This window comes from Eublepharis macularius, chromosome 7 (genome assembly GCF_028583425.1).
Source record: "Eublepharis macularius isolate TG4126 chromosome 7, MPM_Emac_v1.0, whole genome shotgun sequence".
NCBI lineage: Eukaryota > Metazoa > Chordata > Lepidosauria > Squamata > Eublepharidae > Eublepharis > Eublepharis macularius.
In genome coordinates this window covers 126,065,801-126,092,258 of record NC_072796.1, presented here as the reverse complement: position 1 = coordinate 126,092,258, position 26,458 = coordinate 126,065,801, and the positions used below count along the sequence as shown (strand labels likewise).

The following is a 26,458-nucleotide window of genomic DNA, read 5'->3' as shown; positions in this document are numbered from 1 at the left end:
CTGCTTTGGAAGGTAGACTCTGTGGCATTATATCCCATTGAGGTCCCTCTGCTCCCCAAACCCTCCCCTCCCCATGCACCACCACCAAGGATAATGCACTTTCGATGCACATTAGTGATGGTTTGCAACGGGATTTTCCAGTGTGAAACAGGAAAATCCAGTTGCAAACCATCATTAATGATCATCGAAAGTACATTATCTAACATGTGGAAGCAGCCGAAATCTCCACGAATTTCTGAATCCAGAATTGGCAACCCTATTGCTGGGAGGTCTTCCTTCCTTTCATCAACTAGACGCAGCCCTACTTTTGCAACTTTGGATATATCACGTCATGGACCTTTGTCTTGTTTCAGTGGTAAATAAATAATCTCTTCCTGTGTAGATTGTTATAGAACGAAAGAAAAAAAAACAAGTCAGCCCCCCCAACACACATACACATTTCTGAGCTGCTTTTCTAAATAATTCAGTTTGGATAGGTTGTCCTGCATAATGGAGGATTTGCTACTAGATAATTCAGAGGACCATGTTAATGTCTTCCTAATGCACTTTCTGCGTCCCTCATTATTAAAATCAGCAACTGAATTGGTACAAGTGCACCGTTTTTATTATTGTTACAAAGACTGTTCCATTATGGTGCCCTATGTTCCAATATATTCTATGCTACAGGCAAGAAGAAAGTTGTAAACATGAAGCCTGACAAACAATTGTTGCCAGGGACCACCCCCACCCCCCGGTTTGTTATGGAGCCCACTCTGGACTATGCTAACTTCCCACTTTGCTGTTTTGAGGCTCCACCAAGGACTCTGTTAAGGGCAGCATTGCCCGTGCCTGTTTCCTATTCTCTCTGCTGTTATGGACCATGTCACCTATGCCTGTTTCCTGCCTCCTTGGACACCTACCTCACCTGGGCCCAGAGCCGTGCCACTAGCAGCACAGTGCCAGCCGGAGGGACCCTCCATGACCCTGAACAGGCGCCCCCTGGTCAGTTCCCGTGGAGAGCCCCCTTGCAGGACAGTCACTGGGTCTGCCCTTGCCACTGGGCAGCCTGCTAGCCAGCCCACCAGACATGCCAAGGAAGAAGCCATGTTCCCAGGCAGCAAAGGACTCTGAGGCTGCCATGTCAAGACCCGGCTCCTGTCACGTCCACGGAGCCCAGCCTCGCCCTGCTATGCATATTTCTGGAAGCCACCCCAGAATGGAAGCTACGTGCCGGCTGTCCAGAACACCTAATGGACGTATTTCAATACATCCACCACATTCCAGAGCAGATGCCATCAAGACAACTCCAGCTTCCTCACAGATTCAATCAACCCGCCCGGCACTCCCCTCCCCTCCTTTGTCCCCTCTTTCCTGAGGTGTCACAATCATATATTCAGACACTAAAGTGGCCCATTAGCAACAGTTGTAGACCCATTAAGCCTTTGTTTCCCCTCCTGAGAACCATATGGAAGGCCCTCGCCTCAGGGTACATTTTTGGGTACTTAAGCAGGCTTCCCCTGCCATGAGGCATGCATCATTCCTCTGTTGAACCCCGATCGTCACTCTGCACGTCTAGTGCAGGCATTAGATACCGCCCCGCTTCTCTGCTGCTTCTCTGCTTCTCGCCGTGACCAGGTACGTATCGCCCCACTTCTCCGATCTCAAGTGGGTTCCTTGCTAACGCAAACGGCTCTATTTTTCCTACTCTTTATTTCTTCGCTCGTGTATGTACCTTGCTTGTATGTGCTATTGTAGGCATACGCAACATTTCTAGTAAACACGTTTTATACTTATTAGCCATTGCCTCTTTATTGCACGAGTAATCTGGAAGACGGACTCTGGTATAGTTGGTTAAGATCCGCACTAACTTAACCCAGACTGTGTGCTAATTTCCCCATAAAATAGCAGTTCTGGTAACACTGTACTTGAGTTGTAAATCTCGAAAGGGTTTTATAACTACAAGCAAGGGAACAAGACAGGCACAAACTGCACTCGCAATATTTTCCCTGGTAGACTATAATTGGGCATATGTTTTGTGAATACCAGTTCACGTTACAGTCATCCCTTTGCTCCCATATTTACTGTAATCTGTCAGACGTAAGTCTCATTTTCTTGATGGTTGTGAGTCACTTGTTCTCCCCACACAGACAGCTTCCTCCCCTTTTGTGTGATTTGACTGGGAATAGAAACAACACCCCGTCACTCTCTTAGGCCCACTCTTCCTTTGCGTACTCTTTCTATAGATTTCTGGTATTTTTTCACAGACACATTGTCATATCTGGGGGCTACAGATAGACCTGACATTGTACTACTTGCCTTTTAATAACTGACTTTTCCTACTTGCCTTCTCCAGTCATCTACACTTTACCCCCAGAAAACTGGGTACTCATTTTACCGACCTCAGAAGGATGGAAGGCTGAGTCAACCTTGAGCTGGCAACTTGAACCTGGCTTCTGCCAGGATCGAACTCAGGTCGTGAGCAGAGCTTGGGCTGCAGTACTGCATCTTACCACTCTGTGCCATGGGGCTCTAACATGTTTATGTGTGAGGTGGGAATTATAATCTAGGCTGGCTGTTGTCGGCTGGGTTGCCAGCCTCCAGGTAGGGCCTGGAGTTTTCCTGGAATTTCAGCTGATCTCCTGACTACAGAGACCAATACCTCTGGGGTGAATGGTGGCTTTGGATGGCAGACTCCATGACATTGCATGCCTGCAGAGCTCCCTCCCCAAACTTCACCCCCATTATCTTCAGAAATTTCCTAAGCTAGAGTTGGCAGCCCTAAATGTGGTGCAGACTTAATTGGTTTAGATGGCACTGGGTGCAAAACAGTTCTCAGAAAGCTACTGGGACAGAGAAGCAAAACAAACAGGCAAGCAAAAGCCCCTAATCCCTTTGAGATTAAATGAGCCAGCAATTAATCAGATGTCTTCCTAACACTAACTGAACTACACAAGTCCCACGTGAAGCAAAAAATAATGACGAAAAATATGGTATAGTAACCATATTGGGCTCTCTGTGGACAGTTTCTACTAACAGGCAGTCATCAGCAATTGTTTGGCATCCTAAGCAGCCATTATTAAGGCAATGCTTTCCACTTCTTATAACCTATTAATTTAAAATGTACCTGGTAAAAGTTTCTGGCAGGACTGACTCAATTTATCAGCATTTCGACATGCCACCACCACCCCGTTTAAAAATAGAACAGACAACAAATGGAATTTTTCTTCTTCAGTTGGCAAATCACATTTGTGGAAGTTGTGAATGTATAACAGAAGGAATGAGTCAGAGATCCAGCCCTTTCAAAATGAAATCAGCCTTGTGAAAACATGCACACCAAAACTGCTTTCTAGATTCTTCCTTACATGAGATTGCCGTTGAACTTTAGGAACGGTAGGACCTCAGAGACGGTATTCCAAAATATCGTTAATGCATCATTATCGGTGGTTTCATAAAACCACAATGTTTGCAACTGTCATATGATCATCTGGTCATTTAGAATATGAATGTGTCTCAGCTGTCATGTTCATCATATACGTAAATATTTATATTCATGACAGGGACATCTCTTCTATGGTAAGCAGGGGTCATTTCACAGAAAAAGAGCTGCAGGAACTCTTTAGCATAACTCATTAGCATATGCCACACCTATCCTGGCTGTTTTGAACCCAATCCTGGCCATTCAGGGCCGAAATTGGGCCTAAAAAGGCAAAAAGGGGCTGAAAATGGCCAAAAAGGGGCCCAAAATGGTCAAGATCGGGCTGCTGCTGAGCGGGAGAGTGATCCACCACCTGTCAGAGGTCCAATCCAGGCCATTTTGGCCCCAATCCAGGCCGAAACGGGCCCAAAATGGCTGAAAATCAGGTGGGCAGGGCCACCTGACACATGACCTCATGGGAGAACTGCCGGAACTGCGTTCTGGTGTGTTCCCCCTCAAAATGAGCCCTGATGGTAAGTTTACTAGGTTGTGATCAACATGTAAACTAAATGTGGAAACTATGTTGCTGCTGGTTCAACATTAGAGGTAGCGAGGAAGATGTTATCAAGAAATTGGATAATCACCAATATTACACTCATCAGGACCTCCTGCTTTATGGGACCGTGCCCAAATACGTATAACTTTTGGAAAATAACTGGAAAAAAACTTACTCAAAGAAGTTGTGGACTTTTGATTTTTTGGAAATGATTTCACAGAGGGCCATGATCTAGTTTTTGTTTTTATCGATTTTAACTGTTCACCGCCCAGAGCCCCTGGGGATGGGCGGTATATAAATCGAAAAAATAAATAAATAAATAAATATAAGATTTAGGGCAAAGATGAATGTTCCTTCTCCCAGTTTTTAAAATGGTCAATGTGGTTTCTGGTGTTGACAAGGTAATTTCCCTGTTCAGTGCTCAATTACTATTGGGGGGGGGGGATAGGGCAAACATCCTTTCTTAGGTACATTAAAGGCTCAACAGCAAAAAAGACCACTGTTATAATCTGCCTTCTTATAACTCAGCAGCTATAACAATAATAAGACAGGGCTATCATCTGTTTGGTTTGTGTGAGTGGGAGCAATTCTAAACAGCTTTGTTCCTGTGTTTTTCAATGGGATTTCCTCCCAGGAAAGTGTTTTTAGGATTACAGTGTATGTCTCTTTGGCATGCATATAGGGTTGCCCACACTGCCTTGGCAAATGTTGGGAGATTTTGAGGGTGGTGCCTGGGAACAGTGCTCCAGGAATTTCCCCTAATCTCTATGGTAGACCATAAAGGCATGAGGAATTTCCTAAATCTTCACTATAGAGGCCATGGTCCAGCCATTTCTTCTTTTTGGTTTCTTGAGGTTGGTGGGTTAAGGCCATGGTAGGGTCGCTATGCATGGCAACCAGCAGGGGAAAGAGGGTGAGGACTGATGTCACTTCTTGGGAAACTCGGAAGTGACATCTCACCTGTCTGGAATTCCCAGAAAAATCTATGGAAAATAGTTCCAAGAGAGGCTTGATACCACTTCTGATGATGGCACACCATTGCATCAATGGCTGTTAAAAAAAAAAGTTCTTCTGCCACCACTTTGAGGGTAATGTGGCAACAGCAGTAATATAGCAACATTTCTGGGTTATCTGTGCCCAGAAATATTAGAGACCATCTCTTTTCAGATCCTGAGGTCCGTCACATGAACTTATTTTGCATCTTGTGACTGTTTGACAAATCATGCATCTTTGATGGTACAATCCTAAACAGAGTCACACCCTTCTATGTCCTTTGTTTTCAATGGGTTTAGAAGGAAACAAGTCTGTTTAGGATTGCTTTTTGAGCCTGATGCATTGAGAGAGCCATGAATTCATCCTCATGATGGGTCCCCCACGCTGCCCCTGCACATGGAACTCCTTAGGTGCCGAGCCTTACCTACTTCTCCTTTCTTGCCTTTGCCCAGTAGATTTAAATGCCGGGAATGGCTGGACAAATTTGAGAAAATCCTGCTGGGGAATTAGACTGAATCAGCCCCCCGCCCCCAACTATTTGTAAATTCTAGGTTTAACACATGTGAACAAAACATTGTTGTTACCTATTAATCAGCAGTACTCTTTTTCCTCCTTATGAAAAGATGGTATTCAATCACCACCGAGATTCAGCATCCAAAGCAGAAGATAGTAACCATTAGAATTAATTTGCATTGTAAATATATGCTAATATGTGTACCTCTCTGAGTTATGAGATCAGTTCCAGAGCCTGTTTGCACTATCAGAGCTCATCAAAGCAATGAAGAAATACAGAATTGCCATCAGCAGAAGACATTGCCTTCCAGTGGCTGGAGGTGACAAATAGTGATCATAAAATGATACAGGAATGACTAGACACGAAAAAAGAATCTTTAACAGCATCACGAGTGCTTTTTTTTCCTCTGAAGAACTGATGAACGTAAGTATCTTCAAAAAAGGAGGGGGAATGGTATACAGTCTGAATGCAAAATAGTTCCCGGTTCAGTCTCTGGCACCTCCATTAAAAAAACAAGATCTCAGAGAGCAGGACTGGGAAAAACCTTGAAGAGCAACTGCCAATCATCACCATAGACCACAATGAGCTCGGTGAAGCAAAATTCGTGCCACAGCAGATAAAACAGAAGGTTGGTCAAAGGAACCTCTGGAGGAATGGGGCTGGAGGAACGACAGCCAGATTACTGCTTTGTCCAACTAAGAATTCTATTAAAACTTTTATTTTATTGATACATTTAAATTGTTTATGAAATTGTCCTTGATACTGACTGTACTAATCTCACACATCCACCTTGAGTCTCAGTGAGAAAGGTGGACAATAAATAACATAAGTAAATAAATAAAATCCCATTAAAAGGGGGAAAAGAAAAAAGAGAAGAAAAAACAGAAAGAAAAAGAAAAAAGTTGAACAGAAACTAAAGAATAGAGAAAAATGATACATATATAAAAATGATTTTCAATTTTCTCTACACCTATATCTTTATAAACATTATACCTGTAGTCTTAATACCTCAAAAACTTACATTTTCTGTAAGTTCCCCCCCTTTTATTTAATTTCTGTAAATTCCCCCCCCCCCCACTTTTATTTAATCTTCCCAAATTTATTCTTCTTAGAAATCAAATCCACAAATCATCAGTTCATCTTTTCCCATTTCACGCAGAACATCAGTAAGGGGTTTCCAATTTGTTATGAATGTAGACAATGTTTTATCTCTGATCAAAGCTTTAAGTTTAGCCATCTCAGCTAACTCCATCATTTTCACAATCCAGAGGCTCAGAAACAGATGTGGTGGTGATATCCAATGCTTGTTGTCAGGGCTTTTTTTCTGGAAAAAGAGGTGGTGGAACTCGGTTGCCAGCACAGGGGGGAACTCATGGTAGTAGGTGGTGCCCCTGATACCACATGCGCACGCGCAAAATGCACACACGCTTTTGGGACCATGCAATGACGTCACGTTAGGTCATCTGGAACAAGGGGAAGAGTTAAATTTCAATCACCCTCAGCAAAAATGGTCACATGGCTGGTGGCCCCAGCCCCTAATCTCCAGACAGAGGGAAGTTTAGATCGCCCCCTAAACTCTCCTCTATCTGGAGATCAGGGGGCGGGGCCACCAGCCATGTGACCATTTTCAAGAGCTGCCGGAATACCATTCCACCACGTTCCAGCTGAAAAAAAGCCCCGCTTGTTGTCATCCCAAACGTCTTATATTCAGAGGTTTAAAACAGGGATGCTGTGTTTTTGATTATCATGACAGGAGCCTCCCTTATAAGACCTTTTAAAATGCTATTCATGTGAATAATCATTGTTTGGCCCTAGAACAGGCAGAGAAAAAGGTGAGCTAAAGGTCCTCTGGATGAGGGGCAGGAGATGCAATAGTAGCAGCATGACTTGGTGCCTTGGAACATTTACAGCACAGACCAGACTGGCTATCCACCAACATGAATATATGTTTTGTAAATCGCCAGGTGCCTGACAATGTCCTTGTTTTTGTGGTTCCGAGCACAAAATATTTGGCAGGCTAAGTTCATTATGGTAGTCACAACAAGTAGTGGAGATGCAGATTGACAAAAATTCCTCATAAGCAGTTGCTTAGCATGACTTACTGTAGGAAAGAAAAGAGATTTTGCTGGATAAAGACATTGAGTGATTCCACACACGTCGGATAATGCACTTCCAATCCTCTTTATAGATCATTTGGAACAGATTTTTTTGTGTGCGGAACAAAAAATCCACCTCAAACAATTGATAAAGTGCATTGAAAGTTCATTATCCAACGTTTGCAGAATCAGCCTAGAAATGGACGGAGAACATCCTAATGGGTGGACAGTATAGGACATATCCAGGAGCGGAAAGGAGCTGCTTGAAAAACCAGGTTCTTAATCCTCAGAATATCTCAGTCCTCTAAATTTCTGCTACATTGTATGTCTTTCATTGCTGCTTCTGTTAAAAGACTGCATATTTTTAGATTGGGAGAGCAGGACAGCAGAGCAATGTTTAACTGTGCTGTTGATTTTCCTGAGGTGTTAAAGAACAACCAGGTTAAATCCATATGGTGTTTTCTACCTCCGCTCTCCATATGCTTATGCAAGAATTTAACTTTGGAAGATGCCCTGACACTGAATTGGAACTTTATTATCACCATAGGATAGTGTTATTGCTTAGAGAAAAAAATGTCTTGTCCACTTAAGAGTTTTAATAGGTTATTATTTACCAGGTGATGCTATTTACATCCATGCCATGAAAAAGCTTTAGCTGCCCATTTCCACACATCAAGCCTCTAGGACATTTTTTCTACAGGCAACTCTTATCTTAGGATAAACGTGTTTCCCATAATACTATGACTATGACCTTACTGAGTTTGCAATAAGAAGAGAGGCTTTAGTCACTATTCAAGCAATGTATGTAGGCCTCCTTAGTTCTAACATGCTGTAATCCTAAGAATTCTTTCCTGGGAGTAAACCCCATTGAAGTAAACCCATAGGGCTTACTTATGAGTAGGCCTGCTCCTGCAAACTAGTTTAACGACACATATATGAGGATGAGCACATTTTGTAATATGGAAGTGGCTGTGCTTAAATACACTGATGCAGCCATTTTCATGTTCCAGTATCATTCAAAAATATGGACCTTCATGTATGAAAATGTAACGTGAGGATCAACCTTCTAAACTTGCCATACTGTTCCTTGGAGGAAGGGTCGGGCATCAATGTAACAATATATTGTCAAAGGCTTTCATGGCCGGAGAACGATGGTTGTTGTGGATTTTCAGGGCTGTATCGCCGTGGTCTTGGCATTGTAGTTCCTGATGTTTCGCCAGCAGCTGTGACTGGCATCTTCAGAAGTGTAGCACCTACACCTCTGAAGATGCCAGTCACAGCTGCTGGCGAAACGTCAGGAACTACTGCTATACAGCCCGGAAAATCCACAACAACCATCAATGTAGCAAGTTTAAAAACAGATCATATAATAAGAGAAACTTCTCCTTCTCCTTCTCCTTTCCTGGCTGCAACACAGGATTTTTTATGAAAAGGAGATTATTTCAAGACGTACCTAAACTCCATACTCTCCATTGTCATTCTTTCATCTTTGACTACAAATAAAACCTTCCTTAAGGAGTAAAAATGGAAACAACACTTGCTTCCTAAATTAGTCACACTGTGAATGTTGACAGCCAGCAACAGAATTTTAAAACCTGCTTGTGAATATCACAGCCGTTAAACATGAGTCCCGCTCAGTGCAATAGCCAGCATTTTCCGTACAATCAAGGACACAGTTTTGCTAGAGGTATTCTTGAAACTTCTCATTGGAAGCAGATTAGCCATAATCCCTCCTCATGTTTATGTAGCATATTTACCAGTTACCACTCTTTTTATGAAAGTCAACCCAGATTATCCTTTTGCTCCCCACTCCAGATTAAAAAGAGATATCGAGGCACATCCCAACACTGGATCCCAGAACAATTTGTTCCTGTGATGTGTAATGATGTGTATGATTTAAAGAGTCCTCAGGGGCTGGGATACGAATTTACCAAACCAGGCTTGTGGAAGAGCACAAGAATCTCACAAAGACAACCATGAGGACTGTTGAAGGTTAATGCTCGCATTCTGCGTATACTTTTATTGATCTATAAACTAAAGAGGTCAATTCAGCCCAGTAATTCAGCTAAATCAGTTCCCAACTGTGTGCCCTTTGCAGATATAAGTTAACATTTATGTGAAACTAAGGTTAATGTGTAGCAGTAATTGTGTCAGAACAAACCTTCGAAAAGAAGTGGATTCTTTTAAAGGTAGCAGGATTTCTTCTGGGCAACAGAGACCCAAGGTCACTTCCAGATTTACTTCCTGCATCTTCAAGTCCATGGAAAGTGAATAGGGTACCTTGGAGAAAAAAGTGTCCTCTCCTCTTAATAGAGACTGGAGGGTTTTTTAAAACCAGGTGTTTAGATTTACCTCTTGCTGCCCAAAGCTTCAACTGCCAATTTACACACACTAAGACTCTCTTAAAAGTGGCAGGTCATTTTTTCTCAGGAGTTGGTAACTCTAAAAGTGGAAGGTGTTATATTATCCCAGTCTATGGCTATGCCAGTTCAGATGTTGCTTTCATAGAGACTTTCCTGGCAATTGGCTTAGAGCCCAATAAACACACAAATATATTTAAATGTAATTTATGCAAACCATTTTGGCCCATAGAAATGGAGAACAGTGGCTTAAATGACCAATGGAGGAATAGGACAGAAGGTGCAGAGGCTACAGTAGGTCTGGAGAGCATGACTAAGCAGGTCTACTTGGATATAAGACCCATTTTAGTCAATGGGACTTACTCCCAGGAAGGTAGGATTACAGCCTTGGTAGCTTGGACCATTTAAGGGTAAAAGCCAGGTCTACACAGACTGTGGCCTATCAAGGTGATCCCATCTGTCGTAATCTGCTGCTATGTAAATAATAATACACCATTTCACCCGTCTTTTTTGCCATTAAGTCACAGCCTATTTATAGCAACCCTGTAGAGTTTTCAAGGCAAGAGATGCTCAGAGGTGGTTTGCCATTGCCTGCCTCTGCATCGCAATCCTGGACTTTGGTACACTCCCACCCTGTTTAGCTTCCAAGATCTGACAAGATTGGGCAAGCTTCGGCCAGCCATGTCAAGGCATTTCCTCTGCTTAGCAGCCAGAAACTTGATATTCCATCTTTGCCATCGCTGCATCTCCATGACAGAAATAGGACAATGGAATTTCAAAACCAGCACGCTAATAAGCAGAAACGGTATTCTATCTTCCAGCACTCTCAGGGCCACTTCAAATATTATGAACTGACAAAAAGCACATTTATGTGGGCAATAGGTGTGTCAGTCTGTCACATTCACTGGCATACACACAAGTGACAACTGACCACAGCCTCCAAGAGCATTTCTATACAGCAAAGTCAGGTAGTTGAAGGTATTACAGAGCTACAACATAGCATCAAATGCTTGCATTCTATAAACTGAGAATCAGATTACAGCAGTATAGATAAATGGTTGTTGTTTCTACCTGCCTTCAGTTAAGTGCCTGACAAAACTTGTTTGAACTAGAATTTGTAGAGGGCAACACCTACCTTTCCCCTCTTAGTCTGAAGTGTTCAATCATTACAAGCACCAGTTGCTTAAAATTGCTTGGTATTAATTCACAACTGCGGTTGTACTTGAACAAAATTGCTATGGTGACATTTAAGGTTGGGACTTCTAATCTCCCCACCGACTGGAATAAGCAGAGATGTAATACACGCACTATCAGCACAAAGGCAGCACACAACGCTTTGCAGATGAAGCCATCTGGTTGGCCCGTGCTCTTCTAAGAGCCTGTTTCCTTTCTAGGAGAAAGAATTCTGAAATAAAATAAATATGGCGACGTCTAAATAAATTTTGTCCAGATGCTGAGAGAACATAGCAGAGAACGGGTGCAGCTTGCAATTGGATTTCCATTGGTTTTCCTAAACAAGGCTCAGAGAAGCTGTATGACTTGCAGAAATCCAACAGGTGTGGTCTTTTCCATCTCTGTACATCTCCAGAAGGAGGCCTGTATGTGTTAAATCTGAAAAGACATAAAAAAGTTACTGGCACAGTAATTATTTTCTGTCAGCAGAAGAGTGGAATATATTTGCTGGTTCTACACCCTAGAGAGTATTTACAGTCTATACTGCTATTTTAAAAGGGGTGGTGGTGAATTCAATATATTTACAAGTAGTAAAATTCCACCAAAGATTTTATTCATAAGCATAGCTCTGAAATAAACAATTGTCAGTAAAAAGACTTTTTTTACTGGGACTTAACTCTGAGTAGACGTGCTTAGGCTTGCTCTCAAATAGTAAAATTTAAGCATGTTTTCTCAGATATAAATCTCACTGAATTCAATGGGCCTTGCTTCCAAATAAGTGTGCAGACTGGCCTAGATCCTGCAGCCTGGTCCTATGCATATTCACTTGGAAGTATACCCCAATGAGGTCAGTGGGACTCGGAAATAAATAAGGGACTACAGCCTGAAGTACATGGTTGCACACATACCCAGGACGGAGTAAGTGCTATTGAAATCAGCAAGACACATTGCATACCTTGATATTTCTTTGCAAATAAAACAACCCCATAAGAGTCAGAAAGATGAGAAGAGCATTACACTGGATTTAAAATACCATTTTAAACAGTTGCCTGTTTATGTAAAAATTGATTCTTAATTCCTATATAAACTTGGAAAATAAAAAACATAGGTGCTGAAGTTTTATACTATACAGTGAGGTTAACGTTCAATTCAAGTAAGGTAGGAGGGATTCAATCATGTAGGTCTACAAATACATCTGCAAATTAAGAACACAATTAAGAACACAATTGCAGACCAATCCTACGGGACATGACGTAGGTAACAGTTCGTGAATACATCCAAGGCAACTTCACATACATTTAAAACAAATTCAAGTACTATATAAGTCCCTTGAGACTGGGGAGGGGGTGGAGTCTCTGGAGGGTGGAGTTTGGGAAGGGGAGGGACCTTAGTGGGGTATAATGCCATAGGGTCCACCCTCTAAAGCAGCCATTTGTTGTAGAGAAGTTAACCTCTGTAGCCTGAAAACCAGTTGTAATTTCAAGAGTTTTCCAGGACCCACTTGGAGGTTGACAACTTTAATATAGATACATACATGTGTCAAGGAGCTGGAATTGTCTATGGCTTCCTGGCATACGCAGTGAAAAGAAGCACAAACTCTGCTGTCCTACATACACTGATAGGTAAGGTTGCAAGTCCATTTATTTTGGAGTAAGCATCATTGATCTCAGCGGGGCTTCCTTCTATTGAAATGAACATAAGGAGTGAGCTGGGCTCTCACATGCCTTACAAGTGTCATTGAAGGTGGTTTCAAGTAAATTCATTTAGGACTAGGGTGTGTTTTGATCATTGGGATCTAGGCTAGTAAACAGTATTATGACAGACTGACAATTAAGTTTTAAGAATTTCCTAACAATCCTTGTTAGGGTTGCCAGCCTCCAGGTGGTAGCTGGAGATCTCCCAGAATTACAACTGATCTCCAGGCAACAGAGACCAGTTCCCCTGGAGAAAATGGCTACTCACTGAGGCTCCTCCCCTCCCCAAACCCCGCCCTCTCTAGGCTCCATTCCCCAAATTTCAGGAATTTCCCGACCTGGACCTGACAACCCTAATCCTTGTGTGAAAACCTTAATGAGTCATACTTGCCAAGCACTATCAGCTTGGGAAGAGTACGTGTCTAAACCTAATTCTGCTGCACCTCTTTTTTGACGTTGTATTTGTGCAGGTTTATCTCTGCTGCTTAACTCACACTGACAGCAATGTGTAATTCTTTCAAACCGGGGGATTCTTTCTTTCTTTTTTTAATGTACATTGTCAGTACATTTCTAACAAATCCTTGAAAAGTAATTAACAGAATGCCCGCCAAATGTTAGAAATGCAGCCATGTGAAGAACAACTAATGATTGTTCCCTGTTTCGACATGGTTATCTGCCTAGTCTGGCTTCCACTCAGGGTTGCTAACTTCCACATAAGGCCTGGAGATCTCCCAGTATTATTACTGATATCCAAATGACAGACATCACTTCCCCTGGAGAAAATGTCTGCTTTGGATGGATGGACTCTATGGTTTTATTATACCTTGCTGAGGTTCCTCCCTCCTGAAACTATGACCTCCCCAGACTTCAACCCCAATCTCTAGGAATTTCCCAACCTGGAGTTGGCAACCCTACTTCTACTAATCTTCCTTTCTCAGGTTGCAAGCTTCATTGACCCCCTTAGATGTTTCATCTGACCTTTTCTTCAAATCTGTTTCCTTTCCATCTTCATTCCCTGGCCCTTGTTCTCTAGGATCCAGATCTGCAGATCTAGTTTTTCTTTCCCCTTGATGGTTGACCCCTGTTTTCCCCATCCCATTTTCTAGGCTGTTTGCTTCCTTCATTCTTCTCGATTTTGGCTGCACTATGTATATCTGATCCTGATTCCATCTTGATCTATTTATATTTGTATATAAATTACTTCCCACTGGCCTCTTAAAACATTGTTCAGGCTCTTATGACTTTGTAGCTAACAATTATCAGGCATGAAACAGTAACTAACAAATAGCAAGCAACGTAACCTCAAGAAGCTGTCATATCCATAGGCCGTCCTGGATTCATTCTCAGAGCCAAGCTACAAGTGACACCTGACGCAGGTTGGACACTTGTCAGCTTCCCTCAAGTTTTGATGGGAAATGTAGGTGTCCTGGTCTTACAGCTTGGCTCTCCATTTAATTAAAGTTTACAGAACCCCACCACCACACACACACACACCCAGTGGAGGTGAAGGGGGGTGCCCGGTGAGAGCCCGACGCCTGCACTCCCCTCCCGACTGCATGTTCTCCCTCCCATAGACTGCAAATTTCTGTAAACTTCAATTAAATGGAGAGCCAGGACGCCTACGTTTCCCATCAAAACTTGAGGGAAGCTGACAAGTGTCCAACCCGTGTCAGGCGTCACTTGTAGCTTAGCTCTAGGATAGCCTTGATCAGAGAGAACTAATACAGTCCTCAGATGAAGCAATTCCTCTTGGAACAGCAAATCATTCAGAGCTTAATTCAGAATTACAGCCCCCTGTAGGCTTACAAAAAATGTTCCAGGCAGAAAATGATAATGCATTGGTTTTAGTAGATGAGTGATTGTGTTTAGGAAGACTGGTGTATTTGATGCAAAATGTATTGCTATGTACTAATTCATCTTTCAGATTTGACATTCTTTTAAAACAAACAGTTTCAGGTAGGCAGCAGTGTTGGTCTGCAGTAGAACAGCAGGATTTGAGTCCAGTGGCACCTTAGAGACCGACAAGATTTTCAGAGTATACGTTTTTGAAATTCAAAGCTCCCTTCTTCTGAACTGTTTATAAATGTGTGTATACACACACAAACACACACAGAGATCTGTGTATAAACTGTCTATAAATAAATAAAGGAGTTTTGGCTCTCGAAAGCTTATACCCTGAAAACCTCGTTGGTCTCTAAGGTGCCACTGGACTCAAACTCTGCTGTTTTAAAACAAACAATAGGGTTTTTTTGTTACTTTAGGGGGTTCTGCACAGTATTTCAGTCCCTGCTTCTTGATGCAAAACAGTGCCAGAGGGCAGTGTAGATAGCTCTGTGGAAATAGGAAAGGGACTCTGCACATGCTCAAAGAAACTTCTCCTTTTTGTCATTAATACTTCACAAGTTCTAGGCTGGCTCCCTTTGTAACTATTTCCAGGAGCCCTAGTTTTTAAAGTTTCAGATAGGTACCCATGTTGGTCTGCAGTAGAACAGAAGGATTGGAGTCCAGTGGCACCTCAGAGACCAACAAGACCTTCATGGTATGAGCTCTGGAGAATCAGAGCTCCTTTCTTCAGATACTAAGTATTGACTCTCGAAAGCTCATACTCTGAAAATCTTGTTGGTCTCTTGAGGTGCCACTGGATGCAAATCCTAGTTTTTAAAAGAAGCCTGACACACAACCCACACAATAACTTCCACTAGAACCAAGAAGGCAATCAGGAGACAAGGAGAAATTCTTGAGGGGCTGTGAGGAGATGAACGGGCCGGGGATTCTCCGCTGGTCCCTTTCCCCTGATTGGTTGGCTTGTCTCCTAAAAATCTGTCAGAGTCGGCCAGGTGCCGGTTAGCCATTATCCTCCTCTCCAAGTAAGAGGGGAGTGGGGTGCAGGCTTTACAGGAGTTGGGCGTGGCCAACCGTCTGTCACTCACGAAGGAGGGAGGGGGGCGTGGGTTTAGGCTACTTATTCTCGCTCTTCCGATAGGTGGAAAGGAGCGACAGGAGGCAGGGTCTCCCCGAGCGGCGCGCCTGCGCGGTGTCGCCGCTACCACCACCCTGTTTGGCGAAAGACGCCGCGGCTGTGTGAGGCGTTTTCGCCGCGTTCCTTCAGCGAGGCGGGAATGGGGAGCCGGTCTGGGAGCCCGCCCAGCCCGTGAGGGAGGAGGATGCCGCGGCTGCCCGGAGCCTCCTTGAGGCGGCTCTGACTGGCTGGCTCGTCCCGTCCCCGCCGCAGGAGCAGCGAAACCAGGGAGCGGCCGCTGAGGAGACCGGGACGCTCCATGCGCTGCGCCTCCTCCTCGCCAGGGCACCGCCGCCCTTTGTCTTCCCGGCGCTGAGCGGCGGCATGTCGACGTGGCTGAGCTGCCGCCTGCCGCTCCTCTTGGGGCAGGGGGGCTCGTCGGCTTGGGCCGCCCGCCTCGGGCTCTCGCCGCAGCCCCTCAGCAGCGGCTGTTGCTGCCGCCTCCTCCGGCGCCGCCGTCCCCTCCTCCGGCCCGGGCAGGAAGGACTGTTCGCGGGGTTCTCCCGGGCGCTGGGCACCCACCCCAAGAAGGAGCCCATGGAGGCGCTCAACACGGCGCAGGGGGCCCGCGACTTCATCTACAGCCTCCACTCCACCGAGCGCAGCTGCCTGCTGAGGGAGCTGCACCGCTTCGAGTCCATCGCCATCGCCCAAGGTAAGGCCGGAGATCTGGGGGACAGAAGAGACCACCCACCCAACCAGCCTCTCTTTGGATCTTTTGTGTCGCCTTCCCTCGTACCGCACTTGGAGCATTCTTTCTTTGGAGTATCTAAGTAATGTTTTAGGTAGGTAGTCGTGTTGGGCTGCAGGAGGACAGCAGGACTGGAATCCAGTGCCACCTTGGAGATGCACAAGATTTGTTCAAGGGTATAAGGTTTGGAGAGTCAAAGCTGTCTTTGTCAGATACTTGGAGGTGAGGAGATCTGTGAGCCTTTAAGATCCCCCCCCAAAGGTATATGCTTTAGAGAGTTGAAGCTCCCTTCTTCATATGCAGGGAGGAGTGGAGATCTCTTGAGTCTTTAAAGATTTTTTTCTCCCAAGGGTATATGCTTTGCAGAGTCGAAGCTTCCTTCTTCAGATATAGAGGGGAGTAGAGATCCACTCCTCCCTGTATCTGAAGAAGGAAGCTTTGACTCTGCAAAGCTTACACCCTTGAAAAAATCTTGTTGGTCTCCAAGGTGCCACTGGACTCAAAAACAAATAACGGGAGTTCAGTGGTGTCCTTCTCTTGGATTGTGGATTTTTAAAAAACGTAGCTCAGCAGAGGTTTGGACAGGATGATAGTACAGTATTCCAGCTTGTGATTCAGTTAAGGTGCCCCTGGACTCCTCTTTTGTTTCTCTGCTGTAGAGTAATGCTGCTTCCCTTTTGGAATTAGCATAGGATAGGTTTAAATGTCCTTTGGGGAACTTTTACATTGGGAAATGAGGTGTGCGTGGCAGGGAGATTTTTTTTTAAGCCTGAGTTGTTTCTTTTCCTTTTCTCTTTAACAAGGACCAAATTATAGATAAAGAGTTCCAGTCACGGGACTCCAGTGTCATGTGTAGTTTAGTCATCAGAGTCAAAGAGAGCAGCCTTCTCTCTGGCTATGAGTTCAATCAAGCTAAACTCCAAGCTAAGTGCACTTTAGTTTATGGCTATACTTCAGCTTTCACTGAAATTGGCGCCTGGTCCTGGAATTCTTTTCCTCTTTTTCTATCAGTGCCAGGATGCTGTCTTTGAAGCGTACTGAGTAATTGTGTCTCTGAACTCAGGCAGTATTGCTTTTCCTGGGCACTGAGTAACTGTTACCAGCTTCAGTGTCTTTAGAAAGGATAAGCTGTCAGTTCATAAGGTATGGCTGTCAAACTGTCTTGAGGTCTGGTACTTTTCTTTCCGTACAATACATTAAAAAGGGAAATGGAAATATATAAACCTAAGAAGATCCCTGCAGGATCAAACCAGTAGACTTTTTAGGCCAGCATACTGTTTTACACAGTGGTCAGTCCAGTTGCCCAGGCAGGTCAACGAACAGGACACAGAAACTAAGGCTGCCTTCTTTAAGCTGCCTCCTAGCACTGGTTTTCAGAGGTTTCTGCCTCTGTGTATGCAGGTTTCTCATACTCACTATGGCTAAAGCCATGCAGTAGGGTTATATGAAGTAATAACGCATCTTTGCGCGTGTAGAAGAGCATTTTTCTTTCATTCATGGAGAGCAGAAGTGCTACATCCAAAGGTATGGTGTCCAGATAGGAGCCTAAAAGCCTAGACACATTACAGTCTTAGGTTTACACTCAATATGGAATATCCTGTAAGTGTGGGTTCCTAGTTCATGGTAACTGTGTGTTGTGGGGGGAAGGCGTTGCTCAGTGGTAGAACATCTGCTTTGCATGCAGAAGGCACCAGGTTCAGTTCCCAGTTTCTCTGTTCAGAAGGGTCAGGTGACATGAACAAGCTTTGCCTGGTACTCTGGAAAGCTGCTTCACTGCTAGTCAGAGGAGAAAACGCTGACCTTGATAGAACAAGGGTCTGTCTGCTAAGGCAGTTTAATATGTTCTAATGATGCCCTGTGTAGGAATGGCTTATAGTTTGCTATTGCAATGTCGCTTTACCAGCATTTGGTAAGATGTACTGAAAGTTCATTCTTGCACATGGCAGTACATACATACACAGGACTTACAGCATATTAGGATGTGAGCTGTGTAATATTTTTATCCCACCTTTTCCCCAAAGAATTTATGGCAGTGTACATAATTTTCATTTTTTTTATACTCACACCAAAGCTGTGAGGTAGGTTAGACTGAGATAAGACAACTGACCCAAGGTCAGTTTCATGACAAAGTGGAGATTGAACTCAGATATCCCATCTTGTAGTCCAATGCTTTTAAACTGTATTATACACTGGCACTCAAACTCTTCAGTGCTTCCCCTGCTGCATGTTAAATTTTTATGAGAATAGATCCTCAAACGTCTTTTTTTTAAAAGAGACATTAACTAGCATGGCAGATTCTCTTCAGCTCCCCTCCATGCATTCTTTCTCATTTATTCAATCTGACTAAAATATCTCTAGTCAGTGGTTATTCAGTTTCTGATAGTATCAGAGGGTGAGACCTTTATCAGACTTACTTCACACTGGGAAATTAGCAGTATAGTTTTGAGTTCCTCCTTTTCTTCCCTACTCTGTTGGGTGAAGTGCCTTCACAGCCTATTTTAGACCATTCCAAAGCAAATTCAGTTCTATCTTTTAGTCTAACTGCATTTTTTCCCTGTCTCATCAGATGCTAAAACTAGGAGCTGTTTGCTAGGGCAGTTGGTGGAATGTTTATGCATTAACAAGTAATAGATCATTCATCAATAATGATTATGCATAGAGAAATCAGGGCTGGAAAATGACTCTTGTAGTGAGGGAAGCAACCATAATCGTGGTTCAGGCTTTGTGACACAGTCACATTTCTGAATAATCTCCTTTTTTACTGCTTCACATTCCATAGAACAACCCAAGTAAAATTATTTCCGAATAACCACTGTAAGGTCTCTTAGGGGCTATGCTATAATTTCTTCTGTGTTTAAGCCATCTTTCTTTTTCCAAGGCTGTTTGCCAGGGTTGTTTTATTAAGAAGGAGAATGGTGTGGTGAGGTGGGAAATTTAACCCCTTTCTGCCCATCTGTTTTCTTGTTGGAAGATGTACCCCCAAGTTGTGCTTACTCCCCATGGAGGAAAAGGGATGTCCCACACCATTCTCATCACTGATGTGCAGTCCTTGTGGCAAAATTTGCAAAACAGGGAATGCTTAGAACTATAACACATAGTTGAGCTCTAACTGGACCCTGGTTGGCCACCATGGACTGTTTCCTTCTATTGGAAGCTTCTGTCTGCATTCCATATCAATTCTGCACTGTCCCTGGCTTGCAGGTTCTCTTTTTGTTTCACATGGACATGTTTACGGATCATTTTGCTGATTTGAATGAAGTGAAGCCAGAGTTCTGGCTGCTGTGCCTCCCATCTTCATGACCTCATAGTTCTTCAGCCAATTGCTAGTAAAGGCTGCCAAGTATCCATTTTCCTTGGATGTTGTGTGCCCAGTTTCTCAGTCTATCTGGCAGTTAACCTTTTTGACTAAGTGCTTTAATTTAATGCACCATATGTATTTCTGTGACTGTGTTTGCACAGAGGGATGAAAACTGGGTATAATTACTACCTAGTTAACATGGGTAAAGCTTTACAACTGTTTTTTTTTCTAGAAAATCATTTTCCTCTCAGTGACTAAAAAGTAGTATGACTGCATTGGATTAAAAGATTGCACAATATAACGATTTCTAATTTAGATTACCTAAAAATGAACCATTGCACTAATCTTATGATAGGTGTGGGATGTGGGGAATGAGATCTACTTTGATTCTGCAAAAATAGCTTGTTAAATGTGGCCTGATGGCAACAGCTCAGAACAAGACTTTGGATTATGCAAGTAACAAAACTGCTGTTAATTTTGAAATGGTGTATTGTCTTCATTTGGAAGCTGCGTTCAAAACTTTGCCAGGAAACACCCTTTTAGTAATACAGCAGATGTGAGGAAACTGCAGCATTTGCTTCAAGCTTATGCAGAGTTGCAAAATGCAGTCTATACACATATGTAGTAGCCTTCAAACTGTCTGTGTGGTGTAGCCAGCCCTTAGTTGTGGACCCCCCTCCGCCCGCTGTCCTTCCTCATCAGCTAAGCTCTTTGGCACATACTAAGGATTTCTGGTGAAGCAGGATTAGCTTTTCATTTCCTACCAGGCTTTGGATACTTAGAAGCAGCAAGAAATTCTTGCCAGCTTAGTATATCTCCAAAGCCTGGCACAAAGTGAAACTTACCCCTTCTGCCATGCTAGGAACATAGAGGAGGTAGGAATTCTTTCCCATCTGTCATGAGGTGAGACCCTCCCCCTCACAGTTTACCATGATGGGTAAACAGCTTTAGGGAGTGGTGGCACCCTTGAGTTGTGCATCCAGGTGCAAGTAGATCCCCTCCCTCCAGTTTAATGGCCTCCTAGCAACTCCATTTGTGACCCTGTGTATATGGTAGTAATTCAGACAACCAGTTACAATTCCAGTTATCATTGAAAGATCATTTTTCAGCACTATGCACATTTTAGATAGGCCGAAAATAGCTTTGTTTTCTTTCCAAAGCAGAATCTTAGTTTAGTAATTCAAACTTAAATTGACGCACTGTTCTGTAACCTGGAGCAATGTATGTGAAGGATCAGGAAGTAGACAGCAATTAATGCTGTAATGTCTTCCAGAATCTAATGAAGAGTCTTTTAAAAAAAATATTTAAAAAGAACAGAGAGTGGACAGTATTATAGTAACCTTAAAGATAGTAAACTATGCACAATTTTACATTGTTATGGATGATAAACAGAAAAGTGATAAACCGTGCATAGAGTAATACAAACAAAATAAAGAAAAGTTTATATCCATTGTTGTAATTTCACGTCGGTAGGTGTGTTAGTCTGCTGTCGAAGAGCAAGACCCAACTCCAGCACCTTAAAAGACCAACTAGGTTTCCAGCGTATGAGCTTTTGAGACCACATTTTCTTCTGTAGAATTTTGGAACTAGCTGGTTTTGATTTGGGACCAACAAGTTCTCAAACATATAGAATCCAGAGAAGTAGAGACATCAGCGGCCTCTTCTGCTGCACAATTCTTGCCTAAGCTGTTTTCATAGCTGAAAAAAAGGCTGTGCTGGTTTTCTAGAACTTTCTGGAAACAGGTGTCTTTCCAGGACTTCTGCAGTTGCAGTCCAGTTTCTTCCCCCTCTAACTTTTAGCCTTCTGCTGCCATCTACTAGATCTCAGCCTCAGCATAGCTGGGCTCTCTTCCAGAGCTCTCAGCAACAATTCTGAAGCCAGGAGGCTCAAGCAAACTGGACATTGTGTGTGTGTGTGTGTGTTGTTGTAGAGCATTATTATTGGCGCTTTCTAAATATGGGTCCAAGGTCATATGGGTATTATGTCAGATCCCTGCCTTCTTTTCATACACCCTGCTCCCCTGTCCCTAAGCTTCCCTTCACAGGTTTGGGGCTTCCCAGGTAGGTAAGGGCTGGTCACCACATTTCACCTATCTAGCCTCCAATTTAGCAGTCAGAGAGCCCTGATCCAAATCTTCACAGCGTTCCCTCTGTCCTCTTCTAGAGGCTCCACCGGACAGGCAGCCCATTTCCTGTATTTACCTCCCCTCATCCAGCTACTGCCCAGGGCTATTTTCCCTATAAATGCTACCAACATTTACTTAAACTTGGCCCATTTATTGTGAGCAGAGCATTTGAGGTCTGCTTGTAATATTTTCCCTCAGGCAACGACTTCAAGCCATCTAGGGTTAAACAAAACAAAAAGAAACTATGTGCAAGATGGAACTTAGGAGTGAATGGTTTTAAACTCATAAACAGGGAATGTTTCAATATAATAGAACAGGTTTGCAAATATCTCCGCTGCCGCCTCTCAGCAGAGTCTAAAACCCTTTTCTTTGCCTCTCACCCTTTCCAACAGAATCCAGCTGTCCCTTGCTCAGCATTCTGCCCCCTCTCATTAGTTGGTTTCTTAGGAAAGGCAGAGCGAGAACTGGTCCTGTCCATCACAGGTGCCTCTTTCCAGATGTAAGGATGACCACCCTGCTATAAAAATGGTATGGGAGTAGTGAGGGGTTTGAGCCCCGCTGAAGAACAAAGGAGCAAAAACAACAGGACAAGATTGAAATTAATATCTTGTGACATGGAAGCAGCTGTTTAAAAGCCTAGTGTGAAAATCACCTCCAGATACCAGACAGAGACACTTTTAAAGATTTTTCTGTAAATGATCACATCTGATTGACAAAGTATCTGTGAGCTGTCATGCTAAAAAAAGCTATAGGTAGATTTCCATGGAGAAATGTGTGAGTAGTACCTCGCTCAGTTACTGCCTAGTTTCCCTGTTATGTGGATCCTGGTAGAGTGTTTCACAGACCCCTACCCTTTTCCCATAAGATTGTCTGCTGTTACCGTTATGCAATAAGAACGTCACTCATGCTTATTAAGATCCATTTTAGAGACAAATCATTGCCTGACTTATTCCTGGTATGTTAACATATTTCTAGTTAGCTTCCTGAAAAAGAAAATTTATTATGAAGTCTAGCAGACTATTCAGACTTATTATTAAAATCTGTTTCAGTCGCATGAGAAAATAGATTGATTTTTAGAAATTAACATACCAACGAGTATATTTAAATTATTTGTCTCGCCTTTCTTCCTGTGAATCCAAGGTGGCATAATCTAGATGGCTGAGAAAGATATATATATATATATATATATATATATATATATATATATATATATATATATATATATATATATATATATATATATTACATCAGCGCACAATACTCTTATTCTAAACTGTTAACTGTAACTGTTTCTGCGCTTCCCTATCTTTAATAGTACAACTTACTAACTTCCTAGTCTTCAGCTTCTGTGCTATCAAAGCTCTATTCTGTCATTTCCCCAACAGATGTGTCTCAACTATCAATACGTCTAATTATTGTACAAAAATTTTACTCTTCCTTTCCACCCTCATAAATGTCATCAAGGTTACTAGCAAATCAAAACATACAAATTAAAACCTCATCTTAAAAACCATTAAAACCAACAAACACATCATTTAAACAATTAAAGCTAAAAACCAAAACATTGGACAGGAAGGAGGGGATCATTGAGGGAATGCCAAACAAAAGAAGATGGCAGCAGAAGGGGACAAGCAAATCTCCTTGAGGAGAGACTTCTGGAGTTTCAGTGCTGCTTCTCAGGCCCTCTCTTGGGTTTCAGGTGGGTAGCCATGTTGGTCTATTGTAGAAGAGCAAGATTCACGTCAGACGAGACTGTTGAAAACTCACACCCTGGAGATCTAGTTGGTCTCTAAGGTGCTACTAGGCCCAAATCTTGCTCTCTTTGGTTGCCACCCACCTAATCTCAGGAGGCATGGGCATTCAAAGTAGAACCTCGGAGAATGACCGCAGTGGTCAGGTAGGTTCATAAGGGAGTAAACAGTCTTTCAAGTCCTTCAGGTTTGCAGAAAAATTAAAGTTTTGAAAACATTGGAGGAGAAGGTTAAAATGCCCCCCAAAAGTCTAATGTTGGCTGCAGTCCTGAAAGATCAATCTGCAGTGTGTTGTGTGACCTAGCAACCAAGGCACTGGAGCTTGAGTCTGGTTACCTATGGCAGGACAGAACATTGAATGAAAGCAGCAGTTGGGAGAAAATAAAGTGGGGAGAATGGGAAAAATAAAGTTAATGTTCATTTCATTTTAAAGTTATTTCACAAAGTAAATCTAACCATTGACATAGGTGAAAAGTATATGATATAAGAAAGGGCTATTATGATGCTGCTCACCAATAGAACTGGCAATAGGAAAAATGAGCAGACCAAAATTAGGACAGTTTATATATAATCTTATGCAAATTACACCATAAACAAAATGTACATGATTAGTTCTCATACACAGATAAACTTTCTAATGATTATCAAGTGTTTTCATTTGAAGTCCCAACTGGTCTGCTCATTTTTCCTATTGATAGGTGAAAAGTAAACTTAAAACTGCATTGCTTACTTGGGAGAAAGTTCCTTTAAACTCTTTGGGAATTACTTCCATGTAAACATGTTTAGAATTGTATTGAACTCAGGGTCTGAACATTTTTGCAAACCTTCAGGTTTTATTTGCCCCTAAGATTTTGCTATCTTAAAATGTCTGTTACTCTGGTGAAATATGTGAATTGCATGTTGATGAACTTTCCTTCGTTTATTAGACCTATAGATAAAAGTGGATTGTGCTAAAAAGGCAAGCTAGTGTGATTGATTTTTTTTGTTTGGAAAACTTCAGCGTCCCGGTTTCCTAAGCCACTGGTACCATTTGAGATGCCAATGAAGCAGGTAGCACCACCAGAGCCACCGAGCACCTGGGGTATAGTAAATCTTTTCTTTTGCTTGTGAGTAACTTGGCATGTTCTGTATATTGTTGAAGGCTTTCGCAGCCGGAGAACGATGGTTGTTGTGGATTTTCCGGGCTGTATCGCCATGGTCTTGGCATTGTAGTTCCTGACGTTTCGCCAGCAGCTGTGACCGGCATCTTCAGAGGTGTAGCACCAAAAGACAGAGATCTCTCAGTGTCAAACAGGTTGACACTAAGAGATCTGTCTTTCGGTGCTACGCTTCTGATGCCAGTCACAGCTGCTGGCGAAACGTCAGGAACTACAATGCCAAGACCACAGCGATACAGCCTGGAAAATCCACAACAACCTTGGCATGTTTTGTTAGTAGGAATTCAAGTGGTCACTTTGTTTTCATCAGTATAGGACCATAATTTGGGGCTTGTTATTAGATGATCTTGTAAAAGACTACGTACATGTACCCTTATAAATGTAGTAAGGCATACTTGGCTGGAACTTTAAGTCTGTGTGCATGTTCCTAAGTCTTCAATTCATGAAGCTCTTAAGCAGAACATATACTTGTATTTTAAAATAGGTGAATCCCACCTTAATCAGAAGGGATTGTATGCCGGTTTAGGAGTGTGGATACTAATACCGTTGGTTTGTGAAACTGTACACATACAGTAATACCTCCTACAAAACTATCTCATCATAGCACTCTTTATTCTGGGTGTACTTTTTAAAATAAAATGCTGGGAAGGGGACAGATCTGTGGCTCTGTGGCATGATTGGTCCAGCCAATAGTAAATACGGCTAGGCTGGAAGTAATGTGGTACCTCTGTGGGTGAAATGGCCACCTTCCAACTACATTGAAAACCTATTACAGAGCTATGATTGAGGCCTCAGTGGTCCTGTCAGAGAAGATGGGAGAAAGCCCCTACATAGAGGAAGACTTGAAGAGGCTTCCCAGGATGTTTCAGAAGAGGAGTCTAATAGAGGCAGATCCAGAGGCAGAGTTAGCCGTGTTACTCTGTAGTAGCAAAATCAAAAAGAGTCCAGTAGCACCTTTAAGACTAACCAACTTTATTGTAGCATAAACTTTCGAGAATCACAGTTCTCTTCGTCAGATGCATCTGACAAAGAGAACTGTGATTCTCGAAAGCTTATGCTATGATAAAGTTGGTTAGTCTTAAACGTGCTACTGGACTTTTTTTTATTTTAATAGAGGCAGTCAGCTGTTGACTGCCACCTCCAATTTCTGCCTCATAGGTAATAAACACATCCCTATTAGAATCAGTGTTATCAATACCTCTTGTAGAGCTACTTCTCTTAGCAGTCTGTTTTCAGAAAAAAACTGTTAAAGGAGGTATTGCTGTATTAAAAGCATGAAAATTCTGAGTAAGAACAGCAGAGTAATGGTATAGAACACATTTTATTTGTGTTATAATTATGCTTATTTCATTTAATTATTTTGTTCATTTTTGTTACTGCACAAATTCAGTATTCTGTTCTTATTTCCATTGGATAAGAAACACATTTCTAGATGCATTTTGTTTTGTTAAATTAGGATGAAATGCTGTCACTTCCATTGTCTATTGACGTGCTCCTCTCGCCCCCTCACCCGCCACTCCCTCAAACTGCAACAGGGCCTGTGAGATGCTAGAAAATTAACAACTTTGCCTCATATCTGAATGCTAATTTTTCAGTTTAGGTTAGTTACACAGCTGTGCTAAAGAACAATTTTGGC

General features: G+C 42.6%; 1 protein-coding gene across 2 annotated transcripts in view; it reads left to right on the top strand.

The window, feature by feature from the left end:
• Window positions 1–15,842: 15,842 nt before the first annotated feature.
• Window positions 15,843–26,458, top strand: part of TMEM65 (transmembrane protein 65) — a 29,982-nt gene continuing 19,366 nt past the window's right edge. Inside the window, exons 1-2 of one of the 2 annotated variants that reach the window (XM_054985429.1) lie at window positions 15,843–16,454; window positions 24,666–24,746. In XM_054985429.1, the coding sequence (XP_054841404.1) occupies window positions 16,124–16,454; window positions 24,666–24,746 (412 nt within the window). In that variant the 5' untranslated portion in view covers window positions 15,843–16,123. The remainder of the gene's footprint in view (window positions 16,455–24,665; window positions 24,747–26,458) is intronic. The other variant, XM_054985431.1, reaches the window with a different exon arrangement.